Source organism: Danio rerio, chromosome 7 (genome assembly GCF_052040795.2).
Source record: "Danio rerio strain M-AB ecotype USA chromosome 7, GRCz13ab, whole genome shotgun sequence".
Taxonomy (NCBI): domain Eukaryota; kingdom Metazoa; phylum Chordata; class Actinopteri; order Cypriniformes; family Danionidae; genus Danio; species Danio rerio.
The window spans coordinates 45,272,917-45,294,304 of record NC_141027.1 but is presented as its reverse complement, the minus strand read 5'-3'; the positions used below and the strand labels follow the sequence as shown (position 1 = coordinate 45,294,304).

Below are 21,388 nucleotides of genomic sequence, written 5' to 3'. Positions count from 1 at the left end.
TGATGATGATTTTTGTCTGTTGATTAACATTAATACCTTCTGTAAATCATAGTCGAAATATATTATAATCGTTATTATTTTCTGAAATAAACTTTTATTGTTTTAGATTACTTAAACCCCTTTTAGTCTTTGACCCTAGTCTCCAGTTCAGAGTTCGCCACAGTGGAATGAACTGCCAACTTATGCAGCATATGCTCACACACACTCATACATTATGGTCGATTTAGTTTATTTAATTCACTTAGTGAGCATCAGGGTGGCACAATAGGTAGCACGATCACCTCACAGCAAAAAGGTCGCTGGTTCGAGCCTCAGCTTTGTCATTTCTGTGTGGAGTTTGCATGTTGTCACCATGTTGGCATAGGTTTCCTCTGTGTGCTCCAGTTTTCCTCAAAGTCCAAAGAAAAAACATAAATTGGCAGTTCATTCCGCTGTGGCGACCTCAGATTAATAAAAGGAAAAAAAAGAAAAAGAATGAATGAATGATAATTCACCTATAGCGCATGTCTTTGGACTTGTGGGGGAAACCGGAGCACCAGTAGGAAACCTACACCAACACGGGGAAAACATGCAAACTCCACACAGACATTTCAACTGGCCCAGCCGGGACTTGAACCAGTGACAGTGCTAACCACTGAGCCACCATGCCACCTTGATAAAAACATAATCCGAACACATTTAAAGACAATTTTCTCAGCATTTATTTATCAATTGCACCTCCAGAATCTATTTGAAACCCTTTGCAGATTTGTGTGTAGGTTTCAGTCTTTTCAGTGATTCTAATTCTTTTGCACATTATTTATGAACAAAAGTATACATCATACAACAGTATAATATACTTGACACTCTCATTTTGGCTGTAAAAATGGCCCACTCACTCACTAAATGAGTCAACACAGTTATGAGGCATTACTCTTCCCCTGTTTGGGCTCTTGTGGTGGTTCTTGGCTTGTTGAATGTGATTTTTTTGAAAAGAATATAGCCATCCAATGACCACAAGGCTGCAGCCACAAAGCCCACGATCTGTCAAGCAAAACACCATTTTGTAAGAAACACGTTGTGTCATGATGTTTGGGTTATCCACAATGAAAGATTTGATATGTTTGATAAAGTATAATACACTCTTAAAAATGCTAGGTTGCTTCAGCCTTAAAATTTGGGTCAAATATGGACAAACTCAACCGTTGGGTTACATATTTATTTAACGGTTTAACATTTTAGTTTGGCCATGTTTGACTGATATTTGTGTCTACAGTGCATATTTAGTCTTAAACAGTGGCAGAGTTACAGGAATACAGGATGTCATGTTTCTCACCCCTCCGCTCAAAGTGCCCTTCACTGTGAATGTTGAAACTGCAACCATGCTAAGAATAAACATGAATGCAGCTGCAAAGAGTGAGTTGAACACATCCTGTGAGAGCAAAAATGCATTAGTTTGCGGTAACAACTTGCAGGTATAAATAGATAAAGTTCTTACTGCAAAACATTACCAAAACTCAGTCAATCAGTCAAGTGGATTAGATTGTTGCTTACAATAAGAGGCCAGAAGAAGAAAGTGAACACTTTGTTGAGTTTCAGAAGGTAGAGCAGAAAAAAACCAAGCGTGATGAAAAACTCTATGCAGGTCGCTGCAATGTAGGGCGGCCGAGATGCCACTGCATACGACACAAAAGCCACAAAAACACACACCTGACCAGAAAATAAAAATACACGTAATTCAGGAGTTACTTCTGGTGTAGATCATGAACTACAACTGCTTCACTTCTACAACAGTCTTTCAGTTTGTTACATTGTGTCAAATCATGAACACACATTACCATGTTAGTTAGCATGCTTACATTGTTTCCCTTTCTAACAATGGAGTACACAAATATGAAGACCATGCTCACGCAGATAGTATTTAAAGAGACTAGTGATTGAGAGTAACATTTGCCCTGCCAAAAATGTATCAAAGAGATAAATGTGTTACATTTCTCACCATCTCTGCTATTTTCAGTAGACCTTTTGAGGACTTCAACAAGGCCAAATCAACTTCCATTGTGGCATTAATGTGAGCTTTGCGTATGTGTTTTGTCGATGGATTGTTATAACATCATGACAAACTTGCACATTACTTCCTGAGTGAGTATTTCCTCTTTGTCTCATGAGGAAATGACTAAATGTGTCTTTTTCAAAGATGTAGTAAATATCTTTGTTTGGGGTTTAAAGCATTTTGACTTTTGTTGAACTTCTCTCTTTATATTTGGTGATATATTTCTGTACAGCCTGATAAATCACTTAAGTGATCACCAAAATGTGAAGTGAGAAATATAATACACTGAATTTTTGGCATTTGTAAATTGCAGCTGGTCTATTTTATGCTGTAGAGATCATTGTAATTCTGGCATGGTCATCCAGGAGATTGTTGTTGGTCACTAATATAATTATTTAATCAAAATAAAAGTCATCTTTTATATATGCAATCACCTATTATTTTAAGGGGGCTTAATTGTGGCTGACAAACAATATAAAGCAAGCACAGTGCCTTCAGTTAGGTTGTTTTTGTCATGCTACTTCATTAATTTTGTTAGTCTACAACATGTTAAAAATAAATAAAATCATGAATAATTTACAAATGTACTCATTCATAAATGTTTATGTTAATTATGTATTTACTACAAATGCATTCTATTATTTTATATTAAGACGTCTGATACAACAGCATGTTATGTAAAACGCAAAGCAGTGATTTTTTTTTTAAGTCAACTGATAAAATAGCATTAAATTCTTCCCTATGATAATTTATAAAAGCAATAGGCAAAAAAAAGGTTTCATGCTGAATTAATTTTAATTAACTAAAACTGTTTGCTACAAAAAATAACTGGGTACATTATTTAAATATGAATTTCTAAATAATAATACTAATAATAATAATAACAACAACAATAATAACAACAGCAATAAAAAAGTGCCTGTATTTTGTCAATGTAGTTGGGACTTTTATTTTGACACGTTTGGTTGCTCCTTAGTGTTGCACGTAACATTGCAAGTTTAGAGCATCATCATGAGTTTACAGAACTCTTGCGCCTTTATATGTAACTTCTAGAGATCGAAGGAGCAAACGGGATGATTGTAAACTCCTTTAAAGGATTGTGTCGTGTTGTCTTACCTCTGTATTCACACAAATCTTTGTCAACAAATATACTTGTCCGACATAGAGCAGCGCAGGGGAAGCATTTACTCGGGCACTGGCGCAGCAGCACATCTCACGGTAAGTCCTCTGTCAGCTTCCGTTCCACGCAATATAACAGCGACCACCGCTCTGCTTTTCATTCACATTTAACGTTATTAGTTCTCGTCAATTTCACATTGTCCTTAAATCTTGACTAACCGGCTATGTCATGTGCAAGACGCCTTGTTACAGTTAACGTGTCTCACAATTTTGAGATGAGCTTAATAAGCTCGTTGTCTTTTGCGTCCCCGAGCCTCTGAATGTCATACAGTATTACCGCTTAATCTGACGAGATTGTCATGATGTTTTCTTCTTCTTCTCAAGGGAAACTGGTCAGAAATGGAGAGGGAAAGAAGTCAGTGGTGAGTTGAACACTGCAGCATCTCTTCTCTGAAAGATGGACGACTGAAAACAGTGAATGAGTTCTTGTCATTGATGTTAAAGGGGCGTTGTTTTGATCAATTCTTCCACACTATTCAGATTTGTTTAGAGGGAAATATAGCAAGTGGAAAAACGACATGTCTGGAGTACTTCAGCAAGACCAGTGACATTGAGGTAATACAGAAAAATTATGTAATAATGCTCACAGTGCCAGAAGTCTCTCATCCTTTAACCCTGTTATTGATTTATTTGATTGAATAATGGAATTTATATAATGAAACCCACAAATCAGCCACTTTTTACTCAATCTGGTGTTTTAACACAGTGTGCCTTTCCTTGTAAAAAAAAAAAAAAATCAAAGAAATAAATGTGTTACGTTTCTCACTGTTTCTGTTAGAATGTCCCTTACCACAAAAGGTAAGGGACATTCTAAATCCACCAGAAAAAAAACAAAATCACTGTCAAAACTTGTAATTGTACTTGTAATTAAGCCTAACTACTAACTACTGTAAAAAGAATGAGTCCCAATTCCACAGATAAAGTGAAAACATGTTAAGTGTTTTCTCCCCATTGAAGTCTATCATAAAGAAAAAGCTTAATGTGGCTTAATGAACCTTAACAACAAGCGAGGGAAACCAAATTTCTATCAAATTGTACTTGTGATTAGCACTACTAGCAAAATAATGAGCTCTAATTTTAGTGGGTGAAAAACATTGCTTAACGTACCTCAACAAGTCTGCACACCAAAACTGTATGACATTTTACTTGTAATTAACACTAACTACTAGCAAAAGATCAAGCCCTAATTCTGTGGATGAAATGAACAATGTGAAATTACTCTGTCTTCTAAAAGAGCCTTATTCTAGTTGCTAATGAATACAGTTGTATAGATTAGCATGAGCGGTACATTTACAAAAGAAAAATGTCCCTTTGTTATCTGAGATAAAGAAGGGCATTCTGTGTTGTAACATCAGGTTGTGTGAATGGTGACTGCATTTTCAATTTGGTGCAAACCGTCCCTTTAAAAGCTAAAAAAAAATGCCTGTTATGTTTCAGGTGTTGACAGAGCCTGTGTCCAAATGGAGAAATGTACAGGGATGCAATCCATTGGTAGGACTCCAGTGGCGCCTCATTATGAGTTTAAGGAGTGCTGTGTTCTTTCTGTTTACTTTAAGTTATCATCATTGTAAAAACACACTGGTTTATTAATAGTTTTCACTGCATTTGTTCTGGTTATTTATAAATAGAGGCTATAGCTAATGAATTTATGTTTCACATAATAAAGCGCACTGTACTTCTACGTTGCAAAACAATGTGTAATTGAGTTACAAATATTGTCTTGGTCACCCTAACTTACTTGCTCTACCACAGGGATTGATGTACCAGGACCCGACTCGATGGGGACTCACTCTTCAGACCTATGTTCAGCTTACAATGCTGGATCAACATGTCTCGCCAATGGCATGTACAAATACTCTTTGACATCAGTTTTATTTTCACTTGCTTCACATGCATCTGTTTTTATTCTGCTGTACAATCAGTATCCCTTCCTTCTGGGTGATTGGAAAAAAAATAAATGACTTCAATAACTTCTTGTTGTTTTCATTATTACAGTCAGCACCTATCAGAATGATGGAGAGATCTATTTACAGCGCAAAGTACATATTTGTGGAAAATCTTTATAAAAGGTATGTTTTTTTACCAAAGCCATAGCTCTCTAATTTTTAACCTAAGATTGAACTAATCATTAAATGAGTACTTCTGTGTTGTTTTGTTTCCTTGACAGTGGAAAGATGCCCGAGGTGGACTTCGCTGTTTTAAGTGAATGGTTTGAGTGGATCATCAAGAACATCTCTCTTCCTGTGGACCTCATTGGTATGACACCTATATATGTGTTTTGTATTTTATAGGGTCGCACGATTCTGGCTAAAATGAGAATCATGATTTTTAATTTTGTTTTTGCTTAAAATCAAGAACACGCTTTTCTCACGATTCTGTAAATGTAAAACCAAGGTTAATACGAGTAGACTATTATCACTGTTATTTCTCAAACATATGGTAACAACAACAATAATATTAGGCCTATGTGTATGTTCAGCATTTCTGTATATATATTATGGAAGAATGCTTCCTTGTCAAACTCTAAATTGATTTGATATAGTAAATTTAAAGCCATGTTGTCTGTTCAACCACTGTATGAATGGTCAATGCTTGATAGCCTGTAGTACGGGAATGTTGATAAGCCTTCCCTTTTCAAAATGTGCTGCATGCAGTAGACCAATCACAACAGACTAAGCCATCAGAACAATCACTGCAGATTAGTGTCATGTAAAGAAGAGTTTTGGAAAAACTTTCATTTAGCAAGCCTTATGTGTGTCGTTGTGCAAATGAAGTAAACTAAATGCTTTTTTAAGACAGTGACAGTGTTTCTAGAACTTGCATGCATTTCAGCGTGTTCTTAAGGATTCCCAAAACTTAAATATCAATCTTTTCATAATCCATGATAAGGGTGCTTAAAATAGTTAGTGAAATGCTGGATGTTACCGTTTTTGTTTGTTTTTTTTTTTTTTTACCGTTTCCAGTTTACCTGCAAACCTCACCACAGACTTGCCATGAGAGACTGAAGCAGAGGTGCAGAGAGGAAGAGAAGGTTATTCCCTTGGTGAGCTCAGCATTTCTTCAGTTTTTGTCCAACCAGTGCATGAAAAACAGAACTGAAACACCGCAAATGTGAAACTAAACCCAACGCACAATCTCCAAGGCTCTGTTTCTGCATGAGACACATTACCATACAGTTCCACCTTTTATTTAAGGGCACCTATGATGAAAATCATCTTTTCGAAGCCGAACCGTGTGTAGGTATAGTGTGTCCACAGTCATATTGGGGGAATAGAAACACAATAAGCCTCTTTTTTTTTTTTTTCATTTCCTGACGTTAAAATTTGGTCCAAATCCTTCCCATTTGAGGCTTACCGATATGTGACATAGGATTGCGGTTTTCCCGCCCACCAAATTAATTGACAGCTGTGTATCAACATGTTTCTGTAGTTACACGTATAATCATATCCACAGGACGTGCGCCGGTGTGTGGACGTTAAATCAGGATTATTTGGTACATTAACATGACGCATATCCATACAGCAGTGTATATTAACATGTATCCTGTCACATTTTCCATGCAAAAACAGTGCAAAGTTAAATGTGTGTGCGTGAACTTTGTAATGATATTGTGTGTGACTCATTGTGGCAGAAAGGCTTGAATTAACTTCACAACAAATACATCATTGGGAAATTCCTACAGTAGTATTTTCTTACAAACGTTACCTGAGACCTGATACCTTCATGTCTGTCACTGTGCTGTTTATCTGACGCAGCCGAGGCGGAGATTAGGGCACACTCAAACAGCAACATTTTGTTCAGAGCAACAATCTAATTGGTGTTTTGAGCTGAAACTTTACAGACACATTCTGGAGACAGAAAATATTTATCTAACATCTTGGAAAAAAGATAAAATAGGTGCCCTTTAAAATGTCCAAGTGCGTTCACCTGAAATGTGATTTAAATAAGCTTTTCATTGATGTAGGGTTTAAAAAAAATAGAAATACTGAGAAAATCGTTTTTCAAATTGGTCAATCTCATTTTTTCGCAGTGAATATTACTAATTCAAAATGTTTTGGTTTATTTACAATAGAAAAAGTACACTATTTCTTCAAAGAACACAATCATCACTTAATATTCTAATGATCTTTAGCATAAAGGAAAAATGACCTATACAATGTGTTTTTGGCTATTGGCAATATAGGGAGATTTTGTAGTCAAGATTTTACAATTTATTTAATCACTTTTGTGAGAGCACTCACTGTGATGCATGAGTGAAAAGCCATGTTACGCTGCTAAAAAGTCCAAAAGCAAGCAATGAAAATAATGTGGTTGACATCTGTTATTTTGATCATAATCTTTTCTGTTTTGGTACCACAGTGAACTATGAATATCTTGGTTTGGTCTGCTTTCTCACAACACATGCCATAATGATAATGTGTTTGGTCAGTAGAAGTTTTTTTGTGGCTGTTTATTCAGCCACATGAGCATTTACACTGTAAAAGCAATCAGATGAAATGCATTTCCATTTGAATAGTATTACCGGATTTTCAAAGGCTTTCTAGATCACAGATGATTTACAGTAAGTAATTATTGCAACTTTCTTAGTACTGGGTTGCAGCTGGAAGGGCATCCGCTGTGTTAAACATATACTGGATAAGTGTGCAGTTCATTCCGCTGTGGCGACCTCTGATGAATAAAGAGACTAAGCTGAGGGAAAATAAACAAATGATTGCAAACATTACGCATTTGTATTGTACAGAATGAAAGCAATCACACTTTTGCTGATGTTCACTCTTTAGGAATGTCTAGAATCAATCCATAACCTGTATGAGGACTGGCTGATTCATCAGAAGTCATTTCATGTTCCTGCTCCTGTTCTTGTAAGTTTCTGCAAGTGGATAAAAAGCTTTATTTCCTTAAGTTACATCTATTTTGACACATTATCATGCTTGGACATTTCTGAACTCGTATTGTTGGATGTACTATATATATTGAAGTATTTATTTTTTTGACATTGGTGAACAGGTAATCCCTGCTGATCATGATCTTAAGAAGATGCTGCATCAGTTTGAGGAGAACAGAGAGAAGATACTCATGGCTCGTTGAGTAAAGGATCTGACAGAATGATGGTATATCAGTCTATAAATGTTTTCAGCTCTCTTGGAGACCAAAAAAACCAAGCACTTTTGACTTCAAACTGAATTTATAATATGTAAACATTCCTCTTGCAATGGAAGCTGACATGCATAATAGGGTTTATAAATTCATAAATTAGATGTTTTATTTAAATGCTGCCTGTTATGTTTTGTGTGTTTTTTTTTTTTTTAGTCAATGAAGGTGTGATTTAAACATCTAGCTTTATTTTTTACCTTTATGGAATCATTCCATATTACATGAAACTACTGCACTTGGAAATGTTTTCTATTCAGAATGTTTATATTGGATCATATAGATGTTTAATATGTGCTTCAGTTACTACATTTACATTGACAACATCACACTCAGGTTTTACGAAGTATCCCTTTGTTTTATTTTCCTGTTCATTTTTTCTGTTGCCACTTGAAGGTAATGTCTAACAACAGATGTTATTGGCCAGTTTTGTGTTACTGAAGTTATTACTGTGACCATTGTAATTTATACAACACAAGGCATTGTTTTAAATAAAATGAAAACATTGATTTTATCACATTGCAGTTTGCATTAATATCTTTCTCTGCGGTGCTCCACAGTTGTACAGTAAGATAAATAGGAAATTGGTTACACCTGGTTACTCTTGATCAATAGCGATGCATTGGCGCACCATCTTTTGAACACAATTTAACCCACGTTTATTTAAGGTAGACGTTCCTGCAAAACAAATGTTCCATTAAGACATGTAGGTGCACATTAAGCTGGCTCTACATTTAGTAAGGCACAGAACCTAATATATCAAGCTCAAACAATCATTTTGACCATAAGTTTCATGAAAATTATAGCAGCAGAAACCTTCCTTCACTTCAAAAAGCTATTAGATAAAAAGACAAAGGTCACACAGACATTCCAATCACCTTCATAAGATACCACAGCTAATCCAAAATAAAGGCTTCATTAAGGCTCACCATCAATGAAAATGCTATGTACATCATTACTTTTTTTGAGAGCATGTACACTGCAATACTGCAGCACACTTAAAAAAAAAAAAAAAGATGTCAAACTCACTTCCATTAGGGTCAAAGTCTTGCGGAGTTTGGCCCTGTCCCAATTGGTCAAGGCTCTTGTGCACTTGCACTGTCACATTTTGTGGATATTTTAATAATGCTGCCTTTCCTGATAACTCAGAATTTGGAATTTTTCTAGTTGGAAATAATGTTTAGATGTCAGACATCTGACCTGTGAACCCATGGCAGATTGAAGAACCCTGACTTCAGCATGACCCGTCATTCAACCTCACTTCACAGATGCTGGCTAGTTCTGCTTCAGTGAAATTTGAGAAACATATGTGAAACAAATAATAATTATTGCTAAAATAATGACAATTTTAAGTATATTTATATCACAAAATGAGCAGAAACCCAACTAATAAAGCCTATTTTATATATTATATTTCTTTTACAGTGCAATATATAATGTTCTTTTTTGTCAGCTGTATTTAAAGTACAGCTAGCATTTTCTTATTGTTTTAGCCATAATTAGAACAAAAACATGAAATGTTTTGAAACATTCACATCTTGTGGCAAAAATGCATCCGTGATGCAAAATTGCCTGAAAAGCAGTGAGTTCGGAAGTGGGACATTTTTCTGCAGAAATTTACACCTGACTTGGTCTGAAACGCAATAAAAGAACACAAGAACATTGGAGGTCCCATTTGTCACTTTAGAGTTAGGGAGTGTTCACGGATTATTCCCTTGATGTGTACGTTTGCCAGATGACTTTATGTAATAGTCAATGTGCATTACAGCATAAGTGTGGACTCGCAAAGAATTGTCACTGGACTTACAGCATCAACCTAAAGCACATCTAACTGAGATAATTGCGTCCTTAGGACTAACTTGAAAAGTGTACATGACAGACACAGGTTTGATTGAACTAAAAATGTAAGATTTAGGTCCTCCAGGAGCTGAGTTTGACATCCTAGTTTTAAAATCTTTGGAATGGATGAGAAACTTGCAATACTTTTGAGTGTCTAAACTATGACATATGTTTGGACGAGGTCATCTTCTGCAGGCTGAGATGTTGGACTCCTCTGTGCACTTGAGCCCTCGTTGGCAGTTTGACTATGGTCAGTTGGCGATCCGAACACTGGTGCACATCCTTTTGGCACACAAGGGATGTAGATGGACTGAGGAGGCTCCCTAATGGTGTCCTCTTGTGCAAGAGTGTCATCAGATCCAGTGCAGCTTCCACAACTTGAGATGTTGCACACAGGCTCTTGGGATGAGCTGCACAAGATAGGCGGGCTCATGCAATCTGGGGATTTTGTAGGTGGGGTTGTGATGTCATTGTGTCCATTGCATGGGTGGGCCTGTGCAGTCTCCTCTGTGGGGTATTTAAGGGGTTCATCCACACTAAGTTCCTTCATCTGCATTTTCCCCATCTGCTCGGTAAGCTCAGACAGGCCGTCTTCTGTTAAGACTTCACCTTGTAGAAGTGCTCCGACTTTAAGGACTATGGGTTTGGCATCCAAGGGCTGGGTTTCTACAATTGAGTTTGGATTGTGTCGCTTTAGATGACCTGGGCTGGTCTCAGTGTGTATGGCTATAGACTGAGGGCCACTCATCTCAGTACTGGTCTCGTGGAACAGGCCTGCATTGTGGCCCCTGGATCCAGCCCACTCCTGGGCCTTGAGCGGTTGCATAGATCTTTGGGACTTTCGGAAAATGGGATTTTGTCTGAAAGCCAGGTCTGGGTAAGCCTTCCACATCTCCAAGATAGACTTATCATCAGTCTCAAATGATTTGGGTGGTCTTTCTTCATCAGAAACTGCATCTTCTTGAGACTTGTCCACTTCTTGATCATGGCTTTTAAGTGACTCTTGTGGCTGCAGTTCCTCTGGGTTTTCCACTAGGTCACCTTCAGGTTCTGCAGCTTCAGGTTTTGCACCTTCTACCCCTGCAAGATCTTCCACGACATCTTGAGTAGCTCTCTTTTGTATAATCTCCAGACATTCTACATGTGATTTCTGGTTCATAAGCTCCAGCAGATAATTACACTCCAACCTTGCAAGAAAAAGGTCAAAACCCATAGTCCTGGCCTTGTCTAGGTCAAAACTGTCAGAAAGTCTATACTCTGAGTCTGTTTCTGTGTATCCAATAAGGTGAAGAATACTCCTGGCAAAAGGCAATACTGGCTTGATGTAATAGACAAAGTGTCCTGTAAATGTCTAAGAGAAATGGAGGAAAACATGACCAATTAATAACACTGTAATAAATAATATTTAGAGACTTCTTTCAGGTCTCCTTTTCATTTTTATAAACTGTAACTGGACTTATATATAACTCACTATTTACTTGTTCCAACTTTATTTCTGTTAAACATATATATATATATATATATATATATATATATATATATATATATATATATATATATATATATATATATATATATATATAATTATTTTTTTAAAGAAAGATGGAAAACTGTAAACATTGACTTATATGAAATAATTATCATTTTTTTTTATTACTGAGCAGTTCCGTGCAAATGTCAACCTTGCCATGAAGAAAAAAAAAATTTTCACTAAAATACAGAAACCTTTTCTGGGTTTTTTGGATAAGCAAGTATTTTTAAAGTACTTTAGAAATACTCAAAATTGCATCTGTCAGTGTTTTCAATCTATTATTTTTGATTTACCAAAGTCACACAAGTGGCAATTTCACATGTCACATCCATAACGACACTTTTTCCTCATAAATGTGAAAATATTAAATAAAATAAAACCAATCATTTTTGTTTTATAGTGAGCCAAGTCTATTTTGATTAGCATTGTTCTTTTGGGTTGAGCAGTTTAATTCACAGAACTTCTACAAAGTATGTTGTATACTGTAAATTCGCAGACTTTTTTGGTCACATCCATAATGCATGTTTATTTTCTTCATTTAAAGTACAAAACATGTTTAAAAGATTGATATTTTTCTGGTCCTGTAACTATGTGGTCAGTTATTCTGGAAAATATAAAAGTTATATTTTGTTTATATTTTTTATATAATGTTCATGTTTACTTTTTTGCAAATGTATGTTTTGCGTTTTTACTGCAAACGTCAAATCCATAACGCTGGAATTGCTCTACTATAGAAGTTGATGGTTACAGGTTTACAGCTTTCTTTTAAATATCTTCTTTTGTGTTCAACAACAACAAAAAATCTAGTGAGTAAATGGTAAGTACATTTTCATTTGTTTTAGAATTATCTGCATTTAGAATCATCTAAGGATTCAGTATTACTTTTAAACTTCATTAATATTTAAGTATGAAATGATGAATGAATATGGTAATTAATATGGTTTTGGTGGTTCATTCCGCTGTGGTGACCCCTGATTAATAAAGGGACTAAGCTGAAGGAATATGAATGAATGATCGGATGTTTTCAACTAGTCTTTATTCACCTTACTAAAAAGTACTTACCTAAATAGGATACCAATGCAGACCATCAAACTATCTATGACTGATTTAAGCTGTTTCTAGCGTTATCATATCTCAGAATATTTGCAGAAGTGATTATGCATTGGCATTACACTTATGCACTGGATATGCCTTTGAGTTCACCCCAAAGAGGAGGTTTAAACACAAAACGAAGCATGAGAAACAAAGGTAATCTGCAACATCTGTTTATACTACTACTAACAATACTAATATTACTAATAAATTAGTCTGAAAATGGTTAGTTGATAAAAGCTGGCCTTCTGGAGTGGTTTAATGCTCACAACAGGTCTAACCAACAGATACGTACCTCAAACCTTCTAAAAAAAAAACAGAAAACAGACCAGCACAAGCAGGCCGAGTCCACAGAGGAACAAACTAGCTGAGCATGGTTTAAAATTAAGTGTACTGAACATGGTTCTGTATATGGTAAACATTTAGTATAATAGCTATCAAAGCAGACTGTCAATGTACCAGCCGATGAACAGGCTAATGAAGCTGGGAAAGATCACTCTCTTGATGTTTGCCAACCTTTAGTTTAGCCAGAAAAATTGTTTAATAAATGTCTGAGACATTAGATGAAATGTCTGGGACCCATTTAATACTAAAGTAATATTGTAATGGCATGTATTTTTATTTTTGTGATATTCCCTGTATTTTAGCCTACTTTCTGTCTCCTGCTTATCAGCAGATAAGTCCCCCTATACCCTTCTAAAAACTACCAGTTAACAGTCCAGCACAAGCAGGCTATGAGGCCAGAGAAGAAGAACAAACCATCTGAACATGCTTTGGGTAGTTTCTGTCATCAGCTGGCCGGGTAACCTTACCAGAGCCGTCTTTAAATTACCTTCAGTGTTTTGATTTCTTTCTTCCAGGGGAACAGAAAGAGGTTGACGCAGAACATCTCAAGCAGCTCGAGGGCTCTCCTGAAGTCGTTTACTCTCCTCTGGCCGTCCCGCTGCTGCGCGCACGTGAACAGGCGCTCATAGAAGTCCCCCGTGTGAAGGCTCTTCCGCGGCTCCGCGTCCGAGAACAGCAGCGCGAGTCTGTCCTCATCTGTCACCTGCGTCTCTGGACACGCTTTCACACCGCCTTCGCCGCAAACTTTCTCGTAGTACTGTAAATACTGAGCGAACGCGTCTTTTCGCGAGACAGACGACGGATCTTCGACGCTGTTGGTCATGTTTGTGACAGAAAAAGTGATCAAGTTGATCAACTCCCGATGAGGAAGCGAAAGTAGACTGAATATGTAAATGAGCAGTGATGATGATGAGTATGAATATGCAGGTATCGCCAGCGGCGCAAATACGGAAGAGCCTCGGATGTTTATTTCTTATTCTAGTTTAGGCAAGGCTGACTTTGCTTAAAGGTTGACATTTCTATAAATGGTTATGATGGCCAGTGAGCGAAGCGGTGTATGGCAGGCATTAGCGGCAACATGTCTATCCAAATACATTCCTCTTAGCGCCGAAACGTGTGTATTGCAAATCTCTAAGTGCACTTAATTTTAGCAGCTATTTTGTCCGAGAAACGGTTGATGTTATAGCCCACCTACATGTCCCCATTGTTATTGTTCCCTCAGACGCGAGCAACATTACTGACACCTAGCGGTAAGTAATTATCATGACTTCGTGTGAAACAATGCCCGGAAGATGGCGATGCCATTACAAAATTGACGTGTACGCACGTCAAAGCAGTCAGTGATGTCACAGAGGGAAACACCTGATTTGTGAGATGATTTTCCTAAAGAAATACCCTTTAAGATGGCATATCTTTTGCAATAATCACACTGTGTCGCAATATTGTATAGCTATCAAAGTACCACCAGCTGACAAATGGTTCAGCTGGCAAAAGGCTTGTTTTGATGAAGGCCAATCTTTAGTCTGCCAAACTGTCCTGTAAATGTCTGAGAGAAAAGGAAAAAAAAACAGACTATTATATTGTATAATATAATATTAAATACTAATTCGTACTATATTGTAATGACATCTTTCTTTTTTCTGATATTCAGTGGATCTACTTCATTAAGAAAGGGGGTTCCCAAACTTTTTAGCCCACAACCTCCAACATAACAATGCCAGTGACTCGCGACTTACAATTTTCTCTGAGGTGGTTATAAATAACCTTGTACACAACACATACCAGTAGGTTTACTTTTGGTGAATGCCATTCGGAGACCATCCTCCATGTTCAGTTGTGGCCTGTATTTATTTTTAATGTACGTGAATGCAGTAGAGTTTAACCTGGCGCCATAAACTCAATGTGCTGCATCTGACGCTATTGTTGTGTCTTTAATATAAAGTATTCGCTCCTAGGGGTCGCACATTAATGCTGATGCTTTATATTTGAATGTTGTTTTTAAATGTGTCTTATTAACATTTTAACAATGTTACTATTAGCTACTGTTTTGTTCTTCAGTAGGTAATGGATAAAATCTGGTAATTCTAATAGTTTAATAAAATTAATTCGATTTTTGGAAATCGCCCCCAATTTGGGAACCACTGCATTATGAGATAGTTTGCCCCAAAACATGAAAATTGATGAAGAATTCTGTCATTTCCTCACCCTTATATCAAACCTTTATGAGTTTCTTTCTTCTGTTAAAACACAAAAGAAGATATGTTGAAAAATGCTGGAAACCAGTAACCATTGACTTCCATTGCATTTGTTTTCTTTATTGGGGAAGTCAATATTACAGGTTTTCATCTTTCTTCAAAATATATTCAAGACTCCAAACAGAAGAACTGCTGACACAAAATGATGCCCTTATAAAAAAGTTATCTAAAAGATTTTACACCATGACAGTGCGCTCTGGTGGCCCTTAATCATATATCACACTAGCTTTATATAGTCATATAAGACTAACATGCAATAAAGGACATTTTATGTACACAAAATGATCATTTTAATTAACAAATTAACAAAAATCTTTAAGTTTTCTCAGATTGTTTCATATGTTTTGATGTGGTTTCCTGCAATAATTATATTCAAGTAGATTTATTTTTACACTTTAATTCACTGTAAATAAAAATTGACTCAACTCAAGATTGTAGGGCAACTTGCTTCAGAGCTTTCTTGAGTTGACTCAACTTCCAAGTACTGCACTTGACTTGATTTAAGTTGAGTAAACTCAAAAATGTCCTGACGCGGGTTGTCTTAAAATTTTAAGTTGAGTAAATTTTTTTTAGTGTTGGTTTAGCATTTGGCTTTAATTCAACTTAAATTAATTATTTTGTTTTGGAAGAAAAAAAGTGTCTGATAGACTTGAACAGTATAACATTTTAAAAACATGTAGGTTTAAATGTAAGCCTGGCCTGTAGCCAGCCTGGTGAAAAGCTGCGTTTTTTTTTTTTTTTTTTTTTTTTTTTTTGCAGTTATATGCCTCTTTTCATTATGAGATTTAAATATTTTAATGACATTTTAAGCACTATTTTTAGCTGGATTAGCTTGTCGGATGGTCATCATAACCACACTTCTTGATAATAAAAATAATAAAAATAATTAAAAAATTCAGGCGACGCAGTGGCGCAGTAGGTAGTGCTGTCGCTTCACAGCAAGAAGGTCGCTGGGTCACAGGTTCGAGCCTGGAGTTTGAATGTTCTCCTTGCGTTCGCGTGGGTTTCCTCCGTGTGCTCCGGTTTCCCAAGACATCCAGTACAGGTGAATTGGTATAGGCTAAATTGTCAGTAGTGTGTGTGTGCGTGTGAATGTTTCCCAGAGATGGGTTGCAGCTGGAAGGGCATCCGCTGCGTAAAAATGTGCTGGATAAGTTGGCGGTTCATTTCGCTGTGGCGATCCCGGGGACTAAGCCGACAAGAAAATGAATGAATGAATGAAAAAAAATTCAATAAATCATATTATATCATTAAAAGTAAAAAAAAAAATAAAATAAAAAATAGGAATCTGTTAAAGTTTAATTTAAAATCGGTGGCCTATTGTCATTTAATAGGCAAATAACAAACTGGCCAGCACGTTCAACTTTCCTCAGTCAGAATTTGGGCATTTGAATTAAAAATAAATAAATAAACATAATAATAATAATTTAGAGCTTCACAGTTTTTGTAGCCTATCTAAAAAAAGTACATTTGAAAATTCATAGATAACAATCACCATAACAGTATTCAAATCAGTTTTAGTATACAGGCTGCTTTTGGGCCTTCACACTTTTTTACTGGTCATTTTTTGTTTCAAGAGTAGGCCTAAGGTCCAAGATTTAGAATAAAAATTACTTGTAAAATGTTTCTCAAGGCAATACAGTAACAACAGATTGTGTGTTTTCTTGCACAGCTGGATGTTGGATTCATTAAAAAATATTTGTTAGTATTTGCCAAAACTGGCTGAAGTCTCACCGAAACGATAGCCAAGGCTTCTGCTTGGTCTTAAAGCCGGTCTTTCAATGTGTTATTTTCACAATTTATGATGCCTTAGCAGTTAAAATAAGACAAATGAGCTCATGTATGGGACAAATTCTGGACCTTTGTCAGTGAGAGGTGGGTATTCTGAACCACCCGAACACCCCCAGAAGCATAACATCTTCTTATAAAAAAGTGTGGTAAACGTATCTTTTTAATTCAAACTGGTGTTTTGTTGTGTATTAATGTTCTGCTTTTTTATTTAATCCAGGGGTGTCCAAACTTTTTGGGCCGAGGGCCAGATGCAAAAAAAAAAACATTGTCGCGGGCCAAATTTTACAAAAATCACACAGACACGCATATATATATATATATATATATATATATATATATATATATATATTTACACACACACACACACATTTCTAAACATATTACTTTTAGTAACTCATTTCTAATTACTAATTTATTTTATCTTTGCCATGACGATAGTAAATAATATTTGACTAGATATTTATCAAGACACTTCTCTACAGCTTAAAGTGACATTTAAATGCTTCAATGGGTTAGTTAAGTTAACTAGTCAAATTAAGGTAATTAGGCAAGTTAATTAGGCAACAATGGTTTGTTCTGAAGACTTACGGGGCTAATAATTTTGACCTTAAAATGGTTCATAAAAAATTTAAAACTGCTTTTATTCTAGCCAAAATAAAACAAATAAGTCTTTCTCCAGAAGAAAAAAAATTATCAGACATACTGTGAAAATGTCCTTGCTCTGTTAAACATCATTATTTGGGAAATATTTAAAAAAGAAGAAATAAATCAAAGAGGGGCAAATAATTCAGACTTCAACTGTGTAGATAGATAGATAGATAGATAGATAGATAGATAGATAGATAGATAGATAGATAGATAGATAGATAGATAGATAGATAGATAGATAGATAGATAGATAGATAGATAGATAGATAGATAGATAGATAGATAGATAGATAGATAGATCGATCGATCGATCGATCGATCGATCGATCGATCATAACAAGAACTGCTGCTTAATTAAATGCATGTAATAGCGAAACCCGGTGGTTATTTATTGAATTACGTTCATTTTTGTATAGCGGGCCAGATGCTATTGATATTTATAAAAAGCCTCGCGGGCCGCCACAAAACTGATTGCGGGCCGCAGATGGCCCGCGGGCCGTAGTTTGGACACCCCTGATTTAATCTATCTTGATTGTTTACTCATTTTCACCCTTCCTCTTTATTTTCTGTCCAACTATTATTACCTTTGCTAATACGTGTCACTTTAATGCATTTTGGTTTGATTAATGGGATAGGAAAATTAACTCTCATGTACACTGTAAAAAATGATTAGTTAACTGTTTATGAGTAAACCCCTAAAAAATCAGTAAAACCTAAAAAATTAAGTAAATGAAATGTATAAGTATAAAAATTAAGTTAAATCAACTTAACAGTTCCAAGTTACAATGGATTTTTTAAAGTCAACTTGTTACTTTTAGGGCAACAGGTTTACTCACTTTTTAAGTAATCGATCACCTTTTACAGTGTAGAACATCACCAAACTATATAGTGAAACAGCAATACTCATATTACAACATCACAAAATGAACAAATATTGAGACTGGAGTTGCAGAATAATAAGATATTCAGATAAACAAGAACTAATGTAAAAGGGCAAGAAGCTTATTTTTAGTCTTGATCAACTGAAGATATTGTATTCTCAACAGTAATCACGACACTTCTCCATCTTTAAAATGAAGTAAAGTTTAAATTAATTCAGCACTGTAGTTAGCATGATAGACTTGTGTGGATGTCCATGCGTGTCAGCTCTAGTTGAAATGCACATTCCTCTGGTAGGGTTTAATAGAATCGGAGCTCAGGGATGAGCGGCTAATTAAGGGGAGAGCAATGGCACAGGCCATCTGTTCGGGACGCTTTCTGTGAGCCCACCATGCAGACAGACAGGAGCGGGATGAATATCCACATCAGTGCAAGCCAGAGCCTCGTAATGCATTATGAATGACAGGAGTCAATGAGAAAAAATAGTTGAGGAAACACTGGGTCCATCTGGAAGCCTTTAGTGTACAATCAACATCTGCTACTAAACTTCACGTTGTCCATCTCTAAAACTTGCCACACAATCTTATATTGCTGTTTACTATCAGTGTTCTCTGAGAAAGCATTCGGAGCACCCCGACAGATAAATCCTTGTGTTTTAATTTATTTATTCAGAGGATACAGTGGTAAAGGAATAAAGACTCTAATACAAAACATACATCAACATCTGCAGCTCTATGAAACAGCATTATCACTTTGGACAATCGACCACAACATTGTGACAGGGAAATAACACGTTTGAGATGTAGATTGGTTAAATGTAAGTCGACGTTAACCACATGATTAGATGCTAAGGTGCTCTTCTGGCGTGAGGTGAAACAGTTTCCATGTGGCGAGATAGCACACGTAATATGTAAGCCAGTTTATAGACATTTTCCTGAACATCAGCTCTCTAAGCGCAGCTAAAAACACCAAAACCTCTCTAAAACAACAGACTGCTCTTTATATTAATAATTTGCCGATATTACATTTAAATTTGACATGAATGTTCAATTCATCTTTATGCACACATAATTCCAACAGTTTTGTGCTAACAAATGACTCAAGGCCTGTTCATACCAAGAGCAATCATTTTAGTCTGAACAATAATGGCATTATTACCAACTCACATAAGCATAAGCCTTTTTAAATTTGCTGTATTCTATAGCAGTGTTTCTCAACCATGTTCCCTGAGGACCACCAACACTGCATGTTTTGTATGTCTCCTTTTTTCTGTCACACCCGTTACAGGTCTTTCAGTCTCTAATGAGCTGATCTCACAAGGAAATGTAGGTATTTTTTACGTTTTGTCAGTTTAGTGGCCAATTCGTAGTTCAGTCGTACGATTTTAAATAGGAGGCGTGGCACCCAACCCCACCCCTAATCCCAACCGTCATTGGGGGATGAGCAAATCGTACTCAATTGTGCAAATTGGGTTATACAAATTCACAGGAATTAGCCACTAAATTAAAAAGTTACGAATTAGTGTGAGATTGCATTGGATAATCTGTAGGCGTGTTTGGTTTTGGAGATGAAAATGTGCAGAGCTGGTGGGCCTCCAGGAACGTGGTTCTATAGTGCTGTATACCAAATTCATAAAACCTTGTATTAGCGACACTGTTGGCCACCAACTAAACCGCTATTAACAATTTACATTTATTTGCATCTAACAAGTACAATAGACTAGATGTGAGTAAGTGGCGTTATTTTCAATGTAAAGTTATTTTCAGTTCTTTGCTTTGAAGTAAAAAATAGTGTACCTTTGACATTATGAATATGAAAACATGTACTAATAAAATAAAGATAAGAAAAATGGCAGTGGGGAAAAAAACAGCAGCAAAGAAAGCACATGATCATAGTATGTGCATCTGTATTGTCGTGTTGACAGACAATCAGAACGTTAAAAGTAAAATCAGACTAATGTGGTAGACTTTATGGATCTGGCAATGGCACATATCTGTTAAATGTGTGTATCGTGCAAATTGAGTAATGCAGTATATGAAAATTCTTACATAAGCTGGGTTTTTCCATCTTAATGTGAAGTGAATCGTTTTCATTTATTCATTTTCCTTCGGCATAGTGTCTATTTCAGAGGGTGCAACAGCGGAATAAACCGCTAACTTATCCAGCTTATGTTTTACACAGTGGATGTACTTCCAACTGCAACCCAGTACTGGAAAACACCCATACATTCTCTCTCTCTTTCTCTCTCTCACACACACACTATGGACAATTTAGTCCACAGAAACTGGAGCACCCAGAGGAAATCTGCGTGAACATGGAGAGAGCATGCAAACTCCACATAGAAATGCCAACTGACCCAGCTGGGACTGGAACCAGCAACCTTCTTGCTGTGAGGTGATGGTGATAACCACTAATCCACTCTGCTGTCCGTGAATCTTTTGAAGGCTTTTGTGTGTTTCCATTTAGTTGTTCTGCTATGTTCTGTTCACACCAGACACAAGGCATCGCACAACTCATTTGAGATCAGAGGTACCCAAAGTGGGGGTCACATCAATAAAGCGGTGGTGGGGGGCTGTCACTTGGTGATTTTCAAAAATCAAATAAATTTTATTAAACTATTAAAAGAACCATATTTTATTACAGAAT

The 21,388-nt window shown here is 36.3% G+C and overlaps 3 protein-coding genes and 1 long non-coding RNA gene across 8 annotated transcripts; 2 read left to right on the top strand and 2 right to left on the bottom strand.

Moving 5' to 3' along the window:
• Positions 1-677: 677 nt before the first annotated feature.
• On the bottom strand, positions 678-3,258 carry LOC100329541 (chemokine-like factor). The gene is made up of 5 exons (XM_087261684.1): positions 2,659-3,258; positions 1,979-2,571; positions 1,534-1,689; positions 1,316-1,411; positions 678-1,023 (listed from the first exon to the last, which is right to left on the bottom strand). Exons 2-5 carry the CDS (start codon positions 2,036-2,038, stop codon positions 910-912), a joined length of 426 nt encoding a protein of 141 aa, XP_087117810.1. The 5' UTR covers positions 2,039-2,571; positions 2,659-3,258; the 3' UTR covers positions 678-909.
• Positions 3,007-8,876, top strand: tk2 (thymidine kinase 2). 5 transcript variants are annotated; one of them, XR_015494683.1, is made up of 10 exons: positions 3,007-3,250; positions 3,536-3,573; positions 3,692-3,766; positions 4,649-4,702; positions 4,964-5,057; positions 5,211-5,280; positions 5,379-5,467; positions 6,175-6,537; positions 6,617-8,073; positions 8,219-8,876. XR_015494683.1 is itself a non-coding variant. In NM_001002743.3 (10 exon segments), coding segments are annotated over 10 exon segments (807 nt in total). In that variant the 5' UTR covers positions 3,007-3,105; the 3' UTR covers positions 8,300-8,876.
• Positions 8,700-14,381, bottom strand: si:ch211-189a15.5. Its single transcript, XM_087261662.1, has 2 exons — positions 13,657-14,381; positions 8,700-11,552 (listed from the first exon to the last, which is right to left on the bottom strand). Exons 1-2 carry the CDS (start codon positions 13,990-13,992, stop codon positions 10,356-10,358), a joined length of 1,533 nt encoding a protein of 510 aa, XP_087117788.1. The 5' UTR covers positions 13,993-14,381; the 3' UTR covers positions 8,700-10,355.
• A 4,997-nt stretch (positions 14,382-19,378) lies between these two features.
• On the top strand, positions 19,379-21,388 carry LOC147836088 (uncharacterized). The gene is made up of 2 exons (XR_015496121.1): positions 19,379-20,096; positions 20,265-21,388. It is a non-coding gene; the product is annotated as an uncharacterized LOC147836088 (long non-coding RNA).

Coding starts and splice junctions, on each gene's coding strand:
- LOC100329541 (XM_087261684.1), bottom strand. CDS start 2,038: ATGGAAGTTGATTTGGCCTTGTTGAAGTCCTCAAAAGGTCTACTGAAA. Junction 1,412..1,533: donor TCTTCTTCTGGCCTCTTATT/GTAAGCAACAAT, acceptor TTGCTCTCACAG/GATGTGTTCAACTCACTCTT. Junction 1,024..1,315: donor AGGGCACTTTGAGCGGAGGG/GTGAGAAACATG, acceptor TTTGCTTGACAG/ATCGTGGGCTTTGTGGCTGC.
- tk2 (XM_087259124.1), top strand. CDS start 3,106: ATGATTGTAAACTCCTTTAAAGGATTGTGTCGTGTTGTCTTACCTCTG. Junction 5,468..6,174: donor TCTTCCTGTGGACCTCATTG/GTATGACACCTA, acceptor TACCGTTTCCAG/TTTACCTGCAAACCTCACCA. Junction 6,255..7,992: donor AAGAGAAGGTTATTCCCTTG/GTGAGCTCAGCA, acceptor TTCACTCTTTAG/GAATGTCTAGAATCAATCCA.
- si:ch211-189a15.5 (XM_087261662.1), bottom strand. CDS start 13,992: ATGACCAACAGCGTCGAAGATCCGTCGTCTGTCTCGCGAAAAGACGCG. Junction 11,553..13,656: donor AAGAAATCAAAACACTGAAG/GTAATTTAAAGA, acceptor CATTTCTCTTAG/ACATTTACAGGACACTTTGT.